Source organism: Arxiozyma heterogenica (genome assembly GCF_036370985.1).
Source record: "Arxiozyma heterogenica strain weizmannii chromosome Unknown scaffold_5, whole genome shotgun sequence".
Classification (NCBI taxonomy): Eukaryota; Fungi; Ascomycota; class Saccharomycetes; order Saccharomycetales; family Saccharomycetaceae; genus Arxiozyma; species Arxiozyma heterogenica.
In genome coordinates, this window is record NW_027042658.1 from 272,967 (window position 1) to 291,102 (window position 18,136).

Genomic DNA, 18,136 nt, shown 5'->3' on the forward strand with positions numbered 1-18,136 from the left:
TTTAATTTCAACAAAACTAAACAAAAAAAAATCAAAATTAACTGATATATACTTATAATCAATGGTATTATTCAATGTAGATATCCGATATTATTTGAGTTTATTTGAAATGTCTTTAGGTATTTTTCTAAGGATACAGTCACGCCGTATTCAAGAGAACAGTACGGTTTTAACTTGTGTGATTTGTAGAAGTAATACATTAAACTGGCTCTTTTGTCATTACACAATCTCTTATCCTATCTAAACCTTCAAGAACGATATATGTTACCGGTATACTATCATTATCTACGTGTAATCATGCATAACTCAAACATGATATTCTTTTAAACTTTTTATCTTTACCATAGTTTGCAGATTTTCAATTATTTTAGAAAGATAAAAATTATATGATCTATTTTGTTTCTTATAGAAGTAAATTTTGGCTAAAAGACACACTGTTGTGTAACTTTTCGAATCTTATTTATAATCCGTTTTACAGTTTTTTTTTTAATTTGGAATTCGACATGCATATAGAGAGAGTAAAATTCACTGTAAGGAATAGTAGCGATAATATCGTATGATAAATTATTATTTTATTTTTTCTAAGCCACTAAGGAAGCAAGCAAGCCTTACAAAGAGTGAACATGAGTTTGTCTAGGTTTATTGTGATTTACCCTTTTAATTTATACTGATAGTAGAATATTTAAAGTCAATTGATATATATTGTTTGTGTTAAAGGTTTTGGTCCTGTTATGCGTAGTTTTTGCATCTCTGAAGTTAATATTTTCTATTTGTTGATTAACTGTAATAATTCCAAATATGTTTATTTTTACCTTTTATCTTATATACTTTTTTGGGTGGAAAGGAAGAAGAAATTGTATGATTTAAACTTCCTATTATTTTAGTAGAAAGGGTGACAACATTTATATATTATTGTGTATATAAATGTAAAGTAGTATTCTATAAGTATACTTTACAGTTCTTCGGTAAAAAAAAAAAGTAACTTCAATAAGATTTTTACCATTGACTTTAAATTAATATTTATGTCTTCAGGACAAAATTTTTTTCAAGTCCAAGTTTATGTTATACAAAAGAAACTAAAATAACTCAAACTAAATATAAAATTTAACGTGAAATTAAACCAACTATATAAGCTGCTATTCAAAAAAAATTATTTAAATCAACAAAAATACAATTTAATACGTTAAATTGTTATTTTATTTTGATTTAAGTAAGGTTTCAAATGAACTGTTTTTAACGTAAAATGCACTACATAAAATTTTTTGACATGTACAGATGCATTGAAAACCAATTCTACCGTACCATTGTGATCATCAATTTTTTTTAATAAAAAAAATGAAAATATTAGTATTCATCTATATTGTTGAAAATTTTGATGAATTTTATGAGCGGACAATTAAGTTATTTTAGTTATCACATTTGGTATCGCAAATATACAGAGTATGATATTTAAGTATCGCATAGAAGCATTATAACACAAATGGCGTCATAGTAATCCCTCAACAATAAGACAACATATCAAGTAATCCTTAAAACCATGTATATGGTAACATATACTTTTAAGATGTAGGGCTACCCTATATCTTCTTCTCATCTAATTCATTCCTTATTACAAATAGATTAATATCAAAATAACATAATCATAAATGCTATCACGCTCCAGCACATAACGAAAGAAACCCTACAAATACAGTAATACATATGCGAACGTGGGTAGACCATGCTGATCCAGAATATTATAACAGCAATTCAATACATGTTTTCAGTTTTTGTAATATCTCTATAGCTAAAGTTTATTTTTAAAATAACTAATCTAATTAATAATATACACCATCATGTAAATTTTTACCATGTGTGAAAATATCATCAAAATATTATTATCTTTTGAAATTTCGGTTTACAGCTTATTGAATTATATGCCTACAAAAAACAACTGTAGCTCTCGCCTGATGAATTCAGATAATTGGTGAAAAAATCAATTATTAAATTATTAACGATGATGCATCTCATTATAAAACTTTCTTTTTCTTTTTAAAAAAAAAACAGATAGAGCCCTATCCCTTCTCAGTTTCATTAAATCATCTAAATTCATAAGTCGATTTAAAATAAATCTGCTAAGATCATCATATTACTTTCATTTTCTTATCTAAAATGATAATAATATAGATTTGTTTTTAACATAGATACAACGTCATCATTATGATCAGTGATAAAAACCCAAAGCCTGTTATTGCAAGAAAGTACTTAAGTTACTTTTATATGAAAAATAATAACTATTATGTTCTTCTTTTATTGGCATATGGAGGTCTATAAAATGGAAAAACGTTTAACTTCTTATAGAATGTACTGTTACTTCCAACATTTTCATCTTCTTCCCTTTGCTTCAGAATTATATTATAATACATATTGGATAACGGTCTTTCAAGGTTTTTTCCAGAAAATGCACTTTCTTGGATAACCAAATCTTTTAGGTCAGCATACACATGACAATCGTCTCCATAATGACCCTTTCCACCACATCTATAACAATATATGGTATGTATCGGAAGAACCATTTTATTTGTACCTATATTCTTTTCTTTCAAGATATATTTTCTCCAGATTCTAGGACATTTCAAAGATGTATGAAAATTACTATTGCATTCCAAACAGGTTTCAGTATTATGACTGAGCATTTGCTTCTGATTCTCACTTTCTAACTTTTTTATTTTCTTTTTAGTATGCTTACTTGATTTCTTCTTTGATTTGGATACTTTAAGATGCGATTTTTTTTTCTTAATTTGCTTATTACTGCCCATCCCCTCTTGAAACTTTTTTCTTTTACCTCAAAATACTCAATTTTATTAGATATTTTAATAAACAAACTTTAGATGTTTAATAGATAATTATCTTCCTTATACATTCAATTTATTCATTTTTTTCTTTTGCCTATTAATGTAACCCTAACTATTAGAGACAAATGAAAACATATATTTAATGGTTAAGTAAATTTCTTCCACTCTTATGCGCATTATCTTTTGTAAAAACACATTATGCTTCATTAACCATTAAAAAAATATTAAAATGTCAAACAAAAAAAAGAGAAGAAATATATGAGAAAAAGAGGAAAATGAAAAAAAAAAAAATCATACATTATATATAAAAGTAGAAGAAGACTTTGATAGAAAGACACGCACCACTGAACACACTCCGTTCGAAACGTATTGTATTAGCAGGTGGATACATACAATAATAACAACATTGTAAAATAATAGAAAAATTTTAAGTCGTGCGAAACAAAATGAATGAACTTAGCGAAGCTGAAAAGCGTAGAATCTTAAGAGAAAGAAGACAGAAGAAATTTAGCAATGGTGGTGGTTCTTCTAGGTTAAATAAAATTACAGGTCAAATTGATAGCAAATTAAGTACAGAATCTCCATTAGATTCCCGTCCCAATAATCTAAGAAAATCTGAAAAGAAAGAATCTATTTTAACAGCTCCTAATCCTGCTATTCCATCCATTAATAACAACAATAAAAAACACATTGACACTAGCAAAGTCGACAACGTTGAAATAAATTTATTTAAGCAACTTGCCGATATGCAAAATAATGGTTCTAACTCAGATTTATTTTCTTTGTTCAAATCTTTGAATAATGAGACTGATGATAATTCTTTATCTAAAAATCTTTTAAAGGCAACAAGAACTGATGAAAAAACGACTCCTGTAGATACAGCATTATTGAAGTATCACAACTATTTAGTCAATACATTAAAAGCTAAGACTATTTTGATTAAATGGCTCTTTTTCATTTTACCATATTTATACTTAGTTACAAGAAATGGCAGACCATCCATTGTGCTTCTACCAAAAATGTTTAATGTCTTATTAGATCCTTCTTACTTTTTTATGATTTTCACAAGTTTTGAAATGGTTGCAACATCTATTTATTATCAAAAGTTGCAGGCTATTGAAAAAATTCACAATATCAATACTTTAGACCACTCCAACAAGATTGTTAAACTAGTAGCAATGATACCAGAAGGTGTAGTTCCAATTCCCAATTTAAAAGGAAAAATCATTTTACTTCTTCAATATTGGGATGTGTTATCTTTATTTTTAACCGATATCTGTTTTGTATTAATAATGATGGGTATTGTTGCATACTATTGAACTTTATTCCTTTTTTCTTTTCCTCTAGTTTAGTGGCTTAGTTCTACTATATTTTATATAAATTTATTATTGACAATAAAAAATTAATATGTTAGTTTTATATTATATGTAATTGTATGATTAATTGCTATCTTTACTTGTTAATTCATTAATATTTCTTTGGAGGTACAGATATAAAAATACCTCCAAAATTGAACCTTACAATATCTTCGGAAAAAAAAAAATTAAGAAATACAAAACAAAAAAAAAAAACTTAAAAAAGTGAATGAAAAATTTTCAAATAATTTTGGATATATTAAGGTAATTTTGGGCATCGCAAAGAATGTTACTATTAGTAGAGACTCTATACACAAATACGTAGTTCCACCCCTTTCTAACTAAGGATCGATTTGTTCAACAAACCACCTTTTGTCTGTACACACATATATTTAAACTAACACAACTTTGAGAAATGGCAACAAAAAAGTCAGGAAAGGAGAAAAATGCTAAACCTGTGGCCAGTGGTAGAAAACAACGTCAAAAAGAACGTCAAGAGCCCTTTGTAAGACCAGTAACATCCCATAAAAGAGGTAGCCACAAAACTAAAGATAAGAAATTAAAGGCCACATTGAAAAAACTGGATAATAAATACAGAGATGCTGTAAGATCAGCTGCCGCAACAGAGTATTTATTACCAGAGACAAGTGGTTATATGGAGGCTGAAACTGAAATGGAGAAGACTTTTCGTGTTAAACAAGAGGAAATAAAATCTAATGTCGATGTGAGTACAGCCAATAAAGCATTGGATTTATCTTTAAAAGAATTTGGTCCTTACTATACAAATTATTCGAGAAATGGTACTCATTTGTTGATTAGTGGGAGAAAGGGCCATGTTGCATCTATGGATTGGAGAAAAGGTGAATTACGTGCAGAGTTACATCTAAACGAATCATGCTATGCAGCCACCTATTTGCAAAATGAACAATATTTTGCAATCGCCCAAAAAAAGTATACATTTATCTATGATCACGAAGGTGTGGAATTACATAGAATGAAACAACACATTGAAGCTCGACATCTTGAATTTTTACCGTACCATTATTTATTAGCGACTGCTGGTGAGACTGGATGGCTTAAATATCACGATGTATCCACTGGTGTATTAGTATCAGAATTAAGAACCAAGCTAGGACCAACTGTATCTATGAAACAAAATCCTTGGAATGCAGTTATGCATTTAGGGCACAGCAATGGTACAGTGACATTATGGTCTCCTTCTATGCCGCAACCTTTAGTTAAATTATTATCAGGTCGTGGGCCAATTAACGATTTGGCTGTTGATAGAAGTGGTAGATACATGGTTACTGTGGATACAGGAAAAACAATGAAAATATGGGATATCAGAAATTTCAAAGAATTACATGTTTTAGAAAATTTACCTACACCGGGTATGAATGTGACAATTTCTGATACAGGTGTAATTGCCATGGGAAGAGGACCTCAGTTGATATTGTGGAAGGATGCGTTGAAGACAAGTAGGGAAGCCAAACCATGTTTTGGTTCTATGGGAGGTCAAAAAGATAGGAACACACCATATATGACACAGCTGTTTGGAGGAAATAGAATAAATAATATGAAATTTGTTCCATTTGAAGATATCCTAAGTGTTGGTCATGAAACAGGTATTACTCATTTGATAATACCGGGTGCTGGTGAAGCCAATTATGATGCAATGGAAATCAATCCATACGAGACTGCCAAACAAAGACAAGAACAAGAAGTCAGAACATTATTGAATAAATTACCGGCCGATTCTATCACTTTAGATCCAAATACTCTTGGTACAGTAAGTCAGCAATCTTCATCAATCAGGTTAAGTGCAAAACAATTACATCAAGTTACGCTGGAGAAGGAAGAAGCTATAAAGAAGAATGCAGATATTCCAAGTGTCAAGCCTAACGTTAAAGGAAAAAATTCTGGTTTACGTACATATTTGCGTAAGAGAACACAAAATGTCATTGATGAAAGAAAATTAAGAGTACAAAAGCAATTAGCTAAAGAAAAAGAACAACGTAGAAGAAACAATATGATTAAGTCAGGTGAAATTAGTGCCGATCATAAAGATATCGTAGACGAAGCATTAAGTAGATTTTCGTAAATAAAAGAAACACCCACACAATAAAAAAAAAAACGGAAAAAACAATTTTGCATGTATTATGTATTATAATTATTAATATAAACAGGTATTATTAATACAATTGTAAAAAAAAAGTCTATCTATTTATCTCTCCCCCTCTCTTTATATATATACTTTAAACTAATTAGAAGTTCCAAGAAGAGATTCAGTTAAGCAAAGATAGGGAACAGATATGTTTCTATCACCGAATGAGAACTAACTAATTATATCCCACTCATGTGCTGTAAACATAATTGCATACCCTAAACAGAGAAGTTAATCTGAAAACAATTCATTCTCCCGTATATCACATTATTAACAACGGAATAATTATTTTTATGGTTTAGTCTGTCTTTGTCTAAATGTTATTTTTTCCGTAATGGAGACAGATCCCTTAAAATTTCTCGAGAACAATTTCATGTGGAACATCCCCACTATATAAAACAATATATTTAGTGGAAAAATAATAAATTATCCGCTCGAAGCTATTATTAACGGAAAATCTACCCACATCTCTTTGTTCTTCTTTTGTTTTGTCTTGTTTAATTTATTGACAAAGAGGGGAAGATGTTTCCCCTTTCGTACCATTTCTTGGAGAAAAAACAATAGGTATCTGCAAATAAGTCAGGCGCTTTTTTATTTTTCTTCTATTTTCTTTTCATTTTAGTTTTTTTTTAGCCAGAAAAATCCAAAAGGACAAAACTGCAACAAGAAAAAAAGAAAAAGAAAAAAATTTTTTTTCCAAGACAAATTTCTCCGTGCTAACTAACAAAAGCTAGCGGGACTCTGTATATATACATTACAGTTTTTCCTCCCTGCCTGCCGGGAAAAAAAAGAAGAAAACGGGGGGTTCGTTGCTTAAGAAAACACAACTGTTAAAGAAAGATAAGGTAAGACAAAGTGAAAAACTCTTTAAACACTAATATTCAATAATTCTCCACAATTAAAAATAACAACAACAACAGTAATAATAGTAATAAAAATAATAAAAATAATAAAGAGAAGCCTGTATAATTTATAAATAATTCTGTCTTTTGTCCATTCTTTACTACTATTTTTAATTTTAGTTCTAATAAACTAATAAATCGAGTTATATGACTAAATTGTGAACCTCGGTAGACTTCAAAACGAATTCCAACTTTTTTTTATTATATTTTATTTTATTCTGAGATTCATTCAAATATTCTGTTTGTTGTTGATAAATACAATATCATATTTATCCCCATCGCAAAATAAAACTGAATAAAATCAGCACCCTAATAATAATGTTTGTTTCACCTCCTCCAGTTAGTCTGACGCCTCAAACACTATTGCAAAGAAGACGGTCCAAAAAGTATGGAAACCATAACCATAACCAACAATCTAAATATTATGATAAAAGTCTTAATACAGATACCACATTATCCTCTGTATACAAAGTAAAATCGAACGAATCTGGCAGTTCCCAAAATTCGCAAATCAGTAACCACAGTAATAGTAGTCAAGAGTCAAGGAAGGAAACTGATTTCATCAACGCACCGCCTGAATATTCTAATAGAGCTAGAGACGAGATTAGAAAAAGACTTTTAACTACTTCCTATACAAACTCGAATAATGCACGCATCTCTACTTTCACACAAAACCACCAAACTAATAAGGCACATGTAGAAGCAGAAAATACCAATCTATACAGAGCTCCAACCACAAGAGCTAGTCTAGATGATTCAAGTCTTATATCTGATAAAGCTTCTAGTATATTCTCAAGCCCTTACACAATAAACACACACTCTACTACATTGACAGATAACAGTTCTATATGTGTCAACAATTTTGATAAAAAATTACCAATACCGCATTATGTCACGCAAATATCCCTGGAGGATGCGTTACCAAAGAATTTCTACGATATGTACACCCCAGATGTGTTATTATCGGATCTATCTAATATTCTACCAAATGGAAGACCCAGTTTCACCAAAAGAGAATTGCTGGACTGGGACTTGAACGATATCCGTTCTTTACTGATAATAGAGAAATTACGACCTGAATGGGGCAATCAATTACCGGAAATTGTCAATGCTGGCCCCAAATTTCCTCAATTTAAGTTTCAATTATTACCATTAAACTCGTCTGATAATTTTATTATATCTACCCTCGTCAACTCAGATCTTTATATGGAGGCAAGCTTAGATTTTGAATTTAAATTAACAAGTGCTCGGTATACTGTAGCTACTGCAAGACTAAGACATGAACAAATGATTGGCCGCCATGAGGTTGTTATGAACTTATCTAAACCTGAGTGGAGAAATATCATTGAAAATTATTTATTAAATATTGCAGTAGAAGCCCAATGCAGATTCGATTTTAAACAACGTTGTGCTGAATACAAAAAATGGAAACAGCAACAAATTCAAATCCAACTACAAAAAGAGCATGAGAAGATAAAGGGACACAATCTTACAAAACCACATATGCCTCCACCAAAAATCATACCCAATAAGAACTCTAGTTTACTTAAAATGTCTTTAATAAAAAACTTCAATAAAAACGTAAAAATCAATCATCCAACAACTCATCCAACGAACACACATTCCCTCTTATCTAACTTAGATCACAATCAAGTGGTAAAAATTTCTTTATCATCGGATGAAAAAGCTAATATTTGGTCTCAATGTCAGGCACAGGTGTACCAAAGATTAGGTCTAGATTGGAAACCTGATAGAATAAGATAGATTCCTCTCTATTTTAACATTTTTTTTTTTTGATGATTATTTTCAAATATAATAGTGTAGTGTCATGTTATCATTTTATCCCCGTTTGTCAAACGGCCATCAGGAAGAAACAAGTCTGAGAAATTGTATTTCTCTTCTTTTTTTTTGCATAGTATTTTATAGAATATTCCTTAATAATTAATATATAAATATCCGCATACCTAAATTTCTTATTTCTTTTCTTTTTCTTTTTCCTTATTAATAGTATCGATATGTTATATATAGATTTACAAAATCTATTGACTCTAAGAGGATATTCCTGAGTTTCTAGTAGGATATCTAACACATCCACATATTTCAATTTCTTGCATGTAAACTTAAAAGTGTTACCCTCAAAAAGGTTACAAAAATGATCTGTGTTTTTCTAGAAAAATAATCAAAAAGAAAAAAAGCAAAAGAAAAATTTACAAATCTTACACTAACAAAAAAAAAGGAAGGATTAAATGTTATTTTTAGGATCTTTACACTGTTAGGCATCGAAAAAAATATTTTCATTTCTGTATTCTCCATCATGAATCTGCAACCTCAATTTAGCAAAGTGTATAAGTATCATAGGTAGACTAGTATAAATGGCTGAACCAGACAAGAAAGATGCTGCCGATTTATTGGCCAAATTAAAGATTGAAGAAAAATCAGAAAAGAAACCAAATCCTTTACAAGAAAAACTTGATGCTGCTAAAAAAGCATTAGAAGAAAGCAAGAAAACATCTACTACTTCTGATGAGAAAAAAGATTTAGATAATGTGAACAAACCAAATGAAAACACCAATTTAATTAATTCTGAATATGAAGTTAAAGTGAAACTAGCGGATATACAAGCGGATCCAAATTCACCATTGTACAGTATTAAGTCATTTGATGAGCTGGGTTTATCTCCAGAATTATTAAAAGGTGTATACGCTATGAAGTTTCAGAAACCGTCAAAGATTCAAGAGAGGGCTTTACCATTACTATTAGCCAACCCACCTAAGAATATGATTGCACAATCTCAATCTGGTACAGGTAAGACTGCTGCATTTTCTTTAACTATGCTTTCTCGTGTTGACACATCATTGGGTAATTGCTGTCAAGCCATTTGTTTAGCACCATCTAGAGAACTGGCTAGACAAACAGTAGAAGTAATCCAAGAGATGGGCAAATTTACAGATATTAAAACTCAATTAATTGTCCCAGATTCCTTTGAAAAGAACCAGAATATTAGTGCACATATTGTAGTTGGTACACCTGGGACTGTAACTGATTTAATTAGACGAAAATTATTGAAAATGGATAGAATCAAAATATTTGTGCTTGACGAAGCCGATAACATGTTAGATAAACAAGGGTTAGGTGACCAATGTATTCGTGTTAAGAGATTTTTACCCAAAAACACACAGTTGGTACTTTTCAGTGCCACTTTTGCTGATAAAGTTCGTGAATATGCAAAGAAGATTGTTCCAAATGCCAACACATTAGAATTACAAAGGAATGAAGTCAATGTCAAAGCTATTAAGCAGTTATATATGGATTGTAACAATGAAGAACACAAATACGAAGTTCTTTGTCAATTATATGGGCTGTTAACAATTGGTTCTTCGATTATTTTTGTCCAAACAAAGAATACTGCTAATAGATTGTACGGTAGATTAAAAGAAGAAGGCCATCAAGTATCTATCCTACATGGTGATCTACAAAGCTCTGACAGAGACAAATTGATTGATGATTTCAGAGAAGGCAGATCCAAAGTCCTTATTACTACAAACGTATTAGCTCGTGGTATTGATATTCCAACTGTCTCTATGGTGGTTAATTATGATTTACCTGTCACTGCTAATGGTCAGGCAGATCCTGCAACTTATGTGCATAGAATTGGTAGAACTGGTAGGTTTGGTAGAAAAGGTGTTGCCATCTCATTTATCTCCGATAAAAAGTCTTTCAACATTTTATCAAGCATTCAGAAATATTTTGGTGATCTTGAAATGACTCGTGTTCCAACAGATGACTGGGATGAAGTCGAAGAAATTGTTAAAAAAGTGCTAAAAGACTGAAAAGATATACATACACACACATACATACATACACACATACATACGTATGCATATATATCTATGTTTATTTATCAAATATTAAATAAATTTTATGTATATATGTACTTTAATATTTACTTCTTAGAATCACATATTTTCTATATGACCAATTTTGCTGAGTAATGGACCTTTGATAGTCATCGCCCTTTCCCTCGTGCTTATCCCTTTTCTCTTCCCCCTCCCTCGCCGTGCCGTTTTCTCTTCCGTTATACAATTTTTTTTTCTCTTACTATTTTTTATTTTCCTCTGCTATTCCAGGGGGCGATTTCCATTGCCAACGAATATTTTTTTTGTTTGTTTATTTTTTTTTTTGTTAGTGTGAGAAAATAAAAACCTTGCATAAAGTCATAAATTCAAACGCAAAGAATGAATCCGCCGGGTGTAAATTTGAATTCCTCTGAGATGTGCCTTTTTCTTTTCCCGTTTAGTTCGTTTTTACCTCAACTAGACCGCCTCCTAGATTAGCACTCTTATACCCTTTAGTGTCACCACTGTAACCTTAGTATTATTTATAAACCTTGTTTCAGTAAGGCAGTTTTCGATTCAGTAGACACACTGTCAATAAGAAAATAAACACAAGTTATATCTAATTTGCTTTAATTTTTGGCAACTTCAAAATAAGATAAAACCATAAACAACTAATACATATAAATTATACTATTAAGAAAATAATAATATCATAAAAATGGATTCTGCTAAGATTGTTAACATTGTACTAGGTATGTACTTCTTTTTCTTCCTACTTTCCAAAACAAATAGAGAAAGATACAATTAACCTGGTCTTTATTGGAAGAAAAAAAAAATTGTTTTTTTCCTTTCTATCTCTCTATCTTATTTTTAACACATATACTTAATTGAAAATTTTTACTAACAATGTCTACTCATTTCTATATTTATCAATATTCTGATATTAAAACTGAGATATTAAAATTTTAAAATAGCTTTATTTTTACCACCTGTTGCTGTCTTTTCTTCCCGTGGTTGGGGTACTGAATGTATCGTGGACATTATCTTAACTATTTGTGTTTGGTTCCCAGGTATGTTATATGCCCTATACATTGTTTTAAAAGACTAAACTTAGTTAATAATATTAATCATAAGACACAATATCTTTTTTTTCCCCTTTAATACAATATTTTTATTCTAATCATCTAATAGCCAATTCTAATTTATTTTACTAATTTTCATTCTTAATAACTTTTTCACATTTACTTCTGTATATCTACATATTATACCTTTATTAGATTTAATAATATAAAAAAAAATATATAATTAATATGCAAAATATTTCAAGGGTTTTTATATAGCCATTGTATTCTCTTGTTATCTTTATCTTAACGTGTTGTCTTGCATAGAGTATGTATGTACTAATCAATATTACTGAAGCTATAGATATTTCCTATATATAAAATAATAAATAGGTCAAAAATAACAACAACAGTCAATCTTTTTACCGCAACAATTGTATTTTCTAATTTATATATATTTATAGTATGTAAAGCATAGTATACTCTTCATATGTAATACTATATACAAGGGAGAGGGTTTAATATAATAAGAAAAGTCATTAGTCAACTAAAAAACGAAGAAGTAATAATAAATAAACCAAATCAATACAGTACAATACAATACAGTACAAACTAATCATTATAATTGTGGAGCCAACATTTCCATTAATGGAGATTGGATAAATGCTACACCAGCAACAAACAAACCACCATTAAGTAAAATTGTATAAGCTGGAGATTCTTTGAATAATTGAAATCTCGATTTTGGTTTATTAGATGAAGGAGCAGCACCTTCTAAACCCATACCTGGCATACCAAACAATGGAGCTGACATTATTTAACTATTTTTTTTTTTTATTATATTTACACTTATATCTGTCTATTATTGTTCTATAACTTCCGTTTAACCATCAGTGTAAGTGACTTTATAGGCGTTATGAACCTGTTACCATTGACTTGTAACGTTTATATAACAACAACCTCATTTCTATCCTTTTTTCCTTTTACGATTTCAATACAACGCAAACATTTGAATATGATTTTTTTTTTCTTCATTTTTTTTAGTCTTCTCTCGTAATAAATGATAATCAGAAAAAGAAAGCTAGTGCAATTAATAGTAAATCAACTATACCACTAATCAACTAATCATGGGAGCTATATTAATGAAAACAACAATCCTTAAAAGACAGCAATATATAGTCAAATATTGTTGAATATGAACAGTAGAGTATATTATAGTTGTTTTTGTTGAATAGCTTATATATTTGTATTATAGTAGATATATATATCTATTTATTTAAGAGTGGCAATGAAAAAAAAAAGAAAAAGTCAAATCAAATAACATAAACAACAAAGATCTATAATCGAAATCGTTCTTGAAAATTTATATGAGGAAGAAAATAATAGTAAGTAGTTTTGATATAACTATTATAAATATACAGAACAAATCAAGGTTTTCTAGTCATTCCCATAGTTATTTTATCTCTTCATTGTTGTTAATAATTCCAAATAAACAATGGTATATTATTGATGTGTCAAATATTACAAAAACGTTGATAATGAATCAGAAGATTAATTAGTTAGCTAGTGAGGTTTAATCTAATTATATTACAAAACAATTTTTTCCTTCTTTCTTTCTCTTGTTAATGATTGAAGAATTTAGTATAATATTTTTTAAATCTGTATCTAAGTAACTTCAAATTTGGATTCATATTATCATTTTGGTCTGCACCTGTAACGTTTGTAGCCATATCCATACTTCTTGTTAAAAGTACTTGGTTTTGACTATTGTTGTTTTGTACATAATATTGATGTTTACGTGTGATTACTTTTCTTTCCCTCCGGCGATCTATACATATTGTTGTTTTATTTCTTGATGAGTAATAATATAATAGATATTCATAATAATATCGACCTAATCTAAATATATATAATACTAAATCAATAATATAGAACATTGCAACTAGTGATCCCAATATTATAAATCCACATAAACTAGATAATCTAACAAACCTGCTTAAAAAATATAATATATCCCAGAGTATTAAAGTCATCATTAATAATTATCTTTTTTTTTATACGTATTTTTCCTGTTGTATTTTTTCTTCTTCTATTATTACTATTACTATTATTATTCGTCTTGTTATTAAATCTTATTATCGATGTGTTTGAATATTGATGTTTTTTTATTTAAATAAATATAATTACTTAATAATACCCATATATATATACATAACAATGCAAAAGTCGTAAAAATGAGATTCAAAATGAACACGTTTACTTAGAACAAAAGTCCGAATTGACTAAAAATACTAACAGAAAGAATAATTTTGAAAATGGAATGCAAATAAAAAAGATGTCACGTCATTTGTTGTAACTTCATCATTTCCCAATTGACCTCTTCACAGTAATTTTCTTTATTCTTTGATCAGCAAAATTGCCTGTAAGCCTTTATTTCTCTCTTTTTTTTTGCTTCTCCGTGCTCAGTCCAAAAAAAAAAAAACAAAAAGCAAAAAGCAAAAAGCAAAAAGCAAAAAGTATGATACAACTATTTTTTTCCTATTCGGGTTTAATTACCTTCCCTCCGGATCATAAAAGATATACAAAAGAAGAAAAAAACAAACTTAAGACGCACTCAGTCTATAAGTAATAAATTTTGAGAGAAAGGACGTATCTAAATATATATAACACTACAAAATGTTAGTAGCAGTATGACTCGATAAACACACATTTAAGTCATACTTCTATTGATACTATTCTAGATTGGACATTTTAATATATAAGCTCTCCATGTCCTTTATATATATTAATCCAAAAAAGGAAAAAAAACTATATCATATCCCCTTCATTTAATCTCTTCTTTCTTAAAAAAAAAGAGTCCAACATTAGATACTATAATAAGAGCGTAAAAACTTATAACTTCTCTTTTGTTACTTCTCATGCCGTAATAATGATTATTTTTCATTGTACCCCGATTACACTTAATTCTAGTGTCCAAACTCTACGTATATGCAATCTTATAGGTATCTTAATTTTATTCAATTCATCTTCGATGTTAACACTTGTAGGGAGTTTCAAACTTATTACTTTACCCTTCTTAGGATCTGTTACCCAATGTCCATAAACTTCAACTTCCAATTCGATCTCTTCATCACCCCACCAACATTTTCTTGCTGGTTTTCTCCAAAATAATAATAACTTGGCATTAATATCCGGTTTGTCTATTAAATCATAGACTTGTGGTAATGGACCCAAAGATTTTGATATCGAGTCATTATCATTTCCAGCTCTTGCTTGATAACTACTTTTTGAATTTGACGAAAGTACAGATCCTGTCAACATAAAAAACTTTGAAGACTTACGTTTTTCCTTATTATTACTATTACTATTATCATTATCATTATTATCATTATTATTGTTATTTTTACCGTATTGTTCATTTAAAACCACTTTATTTGGGTTATTTGTAGCCCCTGTAGTAGTTAGTGATGTCTTCAAATTATTATTATTATTATTATTATTATTATTACTAGTAATTGATTTCATACTCATTAAAGATCTAGTAGGTGTCAATGTTGTATCATAATCTTTATTATTTCCATTCTTATGTTTCATTTTAATTCTTTGCTGGTTTTCCCATTCACATATAGCATCATTTAATCTGCTTCGAAATCCTTCTGTTGTTTCATTTTCCAATCTACATAAAGATAATGAACTTATTACTGTTTTCCCAGGTTCTTGTGTTCTATTGCCCCATTGTGATTCTCTACTAAACCCAGACGAGCAGAGCATATCCATTAGATGTTGTTCTGCAGGTCCTAATTTCGGTTCATTACTAATTTTATTATTATTACTACTAGTATTACTAGTATTACTATCATCTTGGATATTGTTTGTTGATGATTTTTTACTTCTATTATTATTTTGATATTTTAACCTATTAGAAGAAAATAAACCTTGAAATATTGATTTTTCACCGCTTAAATAACTGCCTGCAGCTATTTTAATCTGTGCCATAAAATGTTGTAATAGGTCATCATTATTATCATCTTGTTGTGCTTTCGTTAGATATAAGTCCGGTATCTGTTCAAATATATACTCTACCAATGGAACGCAATAATAGTCTAAATCTTCTCTCAATACGATTATGACAGGTTTTTGATGCAATAAATCTTGTGCATCAGAACCATTTGTTTTGCTTTGTGATGCTGTGCTGTTATTATTGCTTGTAGTTGAAGTCAAGTTTGAACTATTACTATTGTTATTAAATCTAAAGAACTCCTTTGCAGTATTGACAAAACTATTGTTTGCAGGTCTTTCAAACAATGTTTCAACTGGATAATTGACCAAATCTTCATGAGCTTTAATGAAAACTTCCATAATATACTCAAAGCACTTAGGATCAAAATTAATTATATAGACTTCATCCTCAGAGGTTAAATTGGTTATGACTTGACCATCTCTATCCAGGAAAACCCCAGATGGAAACAAACAAAGAAGTAAAGATTCAGGCAGGGACATTAACTGATCTCTAGTTATATAATAGTGATGTTCTTGGATATTTAAATGTATTAAAGAATTGCCATATATTTCATCCTGGATATTATCTTCATTGCTATAATAATCTTGGTTATAATTATGTTGTTGGTGTTGTAATAATGGGTTATAAAATGATTCATTAGTTTGGGATACTTGTGTTATTATGTTCTGCATTTTTCTTTTAATTTTTTTTTAACAAATGTTGAATGGAAAACTATGAGAAAAATTCAGTTTATATTAATACAATAGGAAGATACTAAAATAAAAAAAATGCAAAGAAATGTGTTGTTTATTTAGATGTCTATAGTATGTGTATTAATAATTAATATTAGTGTAATATAATGTTACAGTAAAGAGTTACAGAAAACTCAACTATTTTTATTTTTTATTTTTTATTTTTTCTTTCTTCCCCTTCCTGTGCTTTTTGTAATTATTGTATCCCCTTTTTATGTAGTAAAGCAAATATACTATTATATCTTAGTGGGGTCTATATTATTTATGGGCAGGCAATATTGTTTATTTCAATCTTTCCTTTTACCTATCCCGTTGCCTTTTTATCTTTATCTATATTTTTTTCTATGTATATAATTTATGTCCCTCTTCTAAGCAACCTCGAACAATTAAGTAAAAAAAAAGTGTATTCAAAAAAAAAAAATAAACTATTGCTTGGTATTATTAGGTTAGCTCTTAATAAAATATCTTTATATTCCTTATGCGTAAACTTTATATTAATTACAATTTGTTCTCTATGCCAATTTAATCCTTCTGACTAAATGAACAAGAAGAAAATGTAGGAAGAAAATAGGACAAGAAAAAAGTTAGAATCTACTGCAAACGAACCAGTTTATAGCAAATATTGGAGCAAAAAAGTTTACCAGCCGAACGCAAAATTTTTAAATGTTTATCCTGAATCTATTGTTTTATTTTATTTTAGTTATTTTAATACAAATAAGAAAAAGTTGCAAAATCCTTCATTTCTTTCATTTGAACTCTTTGTCTTTCTGACAATGCTGATCAACAAACAAACAAAAATTGACTTTGTCGTGGGGGGAGGGAGGGGAAAAGGAAAAAAAAAAAGAGTAAAAAGCAGGAAGGAAAAAAGGAAAATTTTGTGATTTGTATTTTTCTTTTTTTTTTTTTTGCTCTACCCAAATACAAATAAATTTCTCAATTCAGTAATTGTAATAGGTTTTTAAGGAAAATTTCTATAAAAAGAAAAAATAAAGAGAAAAAATTACTTTGCATTCTTATTGTTTTCTGTTCTTTTTTCTTTTGATAGAAGTTTCGGGATTTTCAGTTTATGTAAAACCCTCTTTTCTAGAGAAAAAAATCCGCAATTTGTCACTTCAGAACGATCACAAATCCGCTTTATATTACAGCTTGAGAGTGAATGTGCAGGAAAAAGAGAGAGAGAGAAAGAGAGACCAGGAAAACTGTTTCTGAATTTATTTTTTGAGGCTGTTAAA

At 29.2% G+C, this 18,136-nt stretch overlaps 7 protein-coding genes across 7 annotated transcripts, besides 1 other annotated feature; 4 read left to right on the top strand and 3 right to left on the bottom strand.

Moving 5' to 3' along the window:
• Positions 1-2,276: 2,276 nt before the first annotated feature.
• Positions 2,277-2,798, bottom strand: PWA37_003973 (uncharacterized protein; the record flags this gene model as incomplete). The annotated part of the gene is made up of 1 exon (XM_064860480.1): positions 2,277-2,798. The coding sequence occupies one exon, from the start codon at positions 2,796-2,798 to the stop codon at positions 2,277-2,279; it is 522 nt and encodes a 173-aa protein (XP_064717497.1).
• A 482-nt stretch (positions 2,799-3,280) lies between these two features.
• Positions 3,281-4,153, top strand: GET2 (GET complex subunit GET2; the record flags this gene model as incomplete). Its single annotated transcript, XM_064860481.1, has 1 exon — positions 3,281-4,153. The coding sequence occupies one exon, from the start codon at positions 3,281-3,283 to the stop codon at positions 4,151-4,153; it is 873 nt and encodes a 290-aa protein (XP_064717498.1).
• Positions 4,154-4,604: 451 nt separating this feature from the next.
• On the top strand, positions 4,605-6,290 carry UTP7 (Utp7p; the record flags this gene model as incomplete). The annotated part of the gene is made up of 1 exon (XM_064860482.1): positions 4,605-6,290. One exon carries the CDS (start codon positions 4,605-4,607, stop codon positions 6,288-6,290), a length of 1,686 nt encoding a protein of 561 aa, XP_064717499.1.
• Positions 6,291-7,573: 1,283 nt separating this feature from the next.
• On the top strand, positions 7,574-9,019 carry STD1 (Std1p; the record flags this gene model as incomplete). Its single annotated transcript, XM_064860483.1, has 1 exon — positions 7,574-9,019. The coding sequence occupies one exon, from the start codon at positions 7,574-7,576 to the stop codon at positions 9,017-9,019; it is 1,446 nt and encodes a 481-aa protein (XP_064717500.1).
• Positions 9,020-9,627: 608 nt separating this feature from the next.
• DBP5 (ATP-dependent RNA helicase DBP5) lies at positions 9,628-11,085 on the top strand (the record flags this gene model as incomplete). The annotated part of the gene is made up of 1 exon (XM_064860484.1): positions 9,628-11,085. The coding sequence occupies one exon, from the start codon at positions 9,628-9,630 to the stop codon at positions 11,083-11,085; it is 1,458 nt and encodes a 485-aa protein (XP_064717501.1).
• Positions 11,086-12,163: 1,078 nt separating this feature from the next.
• Positions 12,164-12,199: a sequence feature (Short protein (PWA37_003978, KAK5963653.1) was converted to a misc_feature.).
• Positions 12,200-12,771: 572 nt separating this feature from the next.
• TOM6 (Tom6p) lies at positions 12,772-12,966 on the bottom strand (the record flags this gene model as incomplete). The annotated part of the gene is made up of 1 exon (XM_064860485.1): positions 12,772-12,966. The coding sequence occupies one exon, from the start codon at positions 12,964-12,966 to the stop codon at positions 12,772-12,774; it is 195 nt and encodes a 64-aa protein (XP_064717502.1).
• A 2,126-nt stretch (positions 12,967-15,092) lies between these two features.
• WHI2 (Whi2p) lies at positions 15,093-16,844 on the bottom strand (the record flags this gene model as incomplete). Its single annotated transcript, XM_064860486.1, has 1 exon — positions 15,093-16,844. One exon carries the CDS (start codon positions 16,842-16,844, stop codon positions 15,093-15,095), a length of 1,752 nt encoding a protein of 583 aa, XP_064717503.1.
• Positions 16,845-18,136: the final 1,292 nt, after the last annotated feature.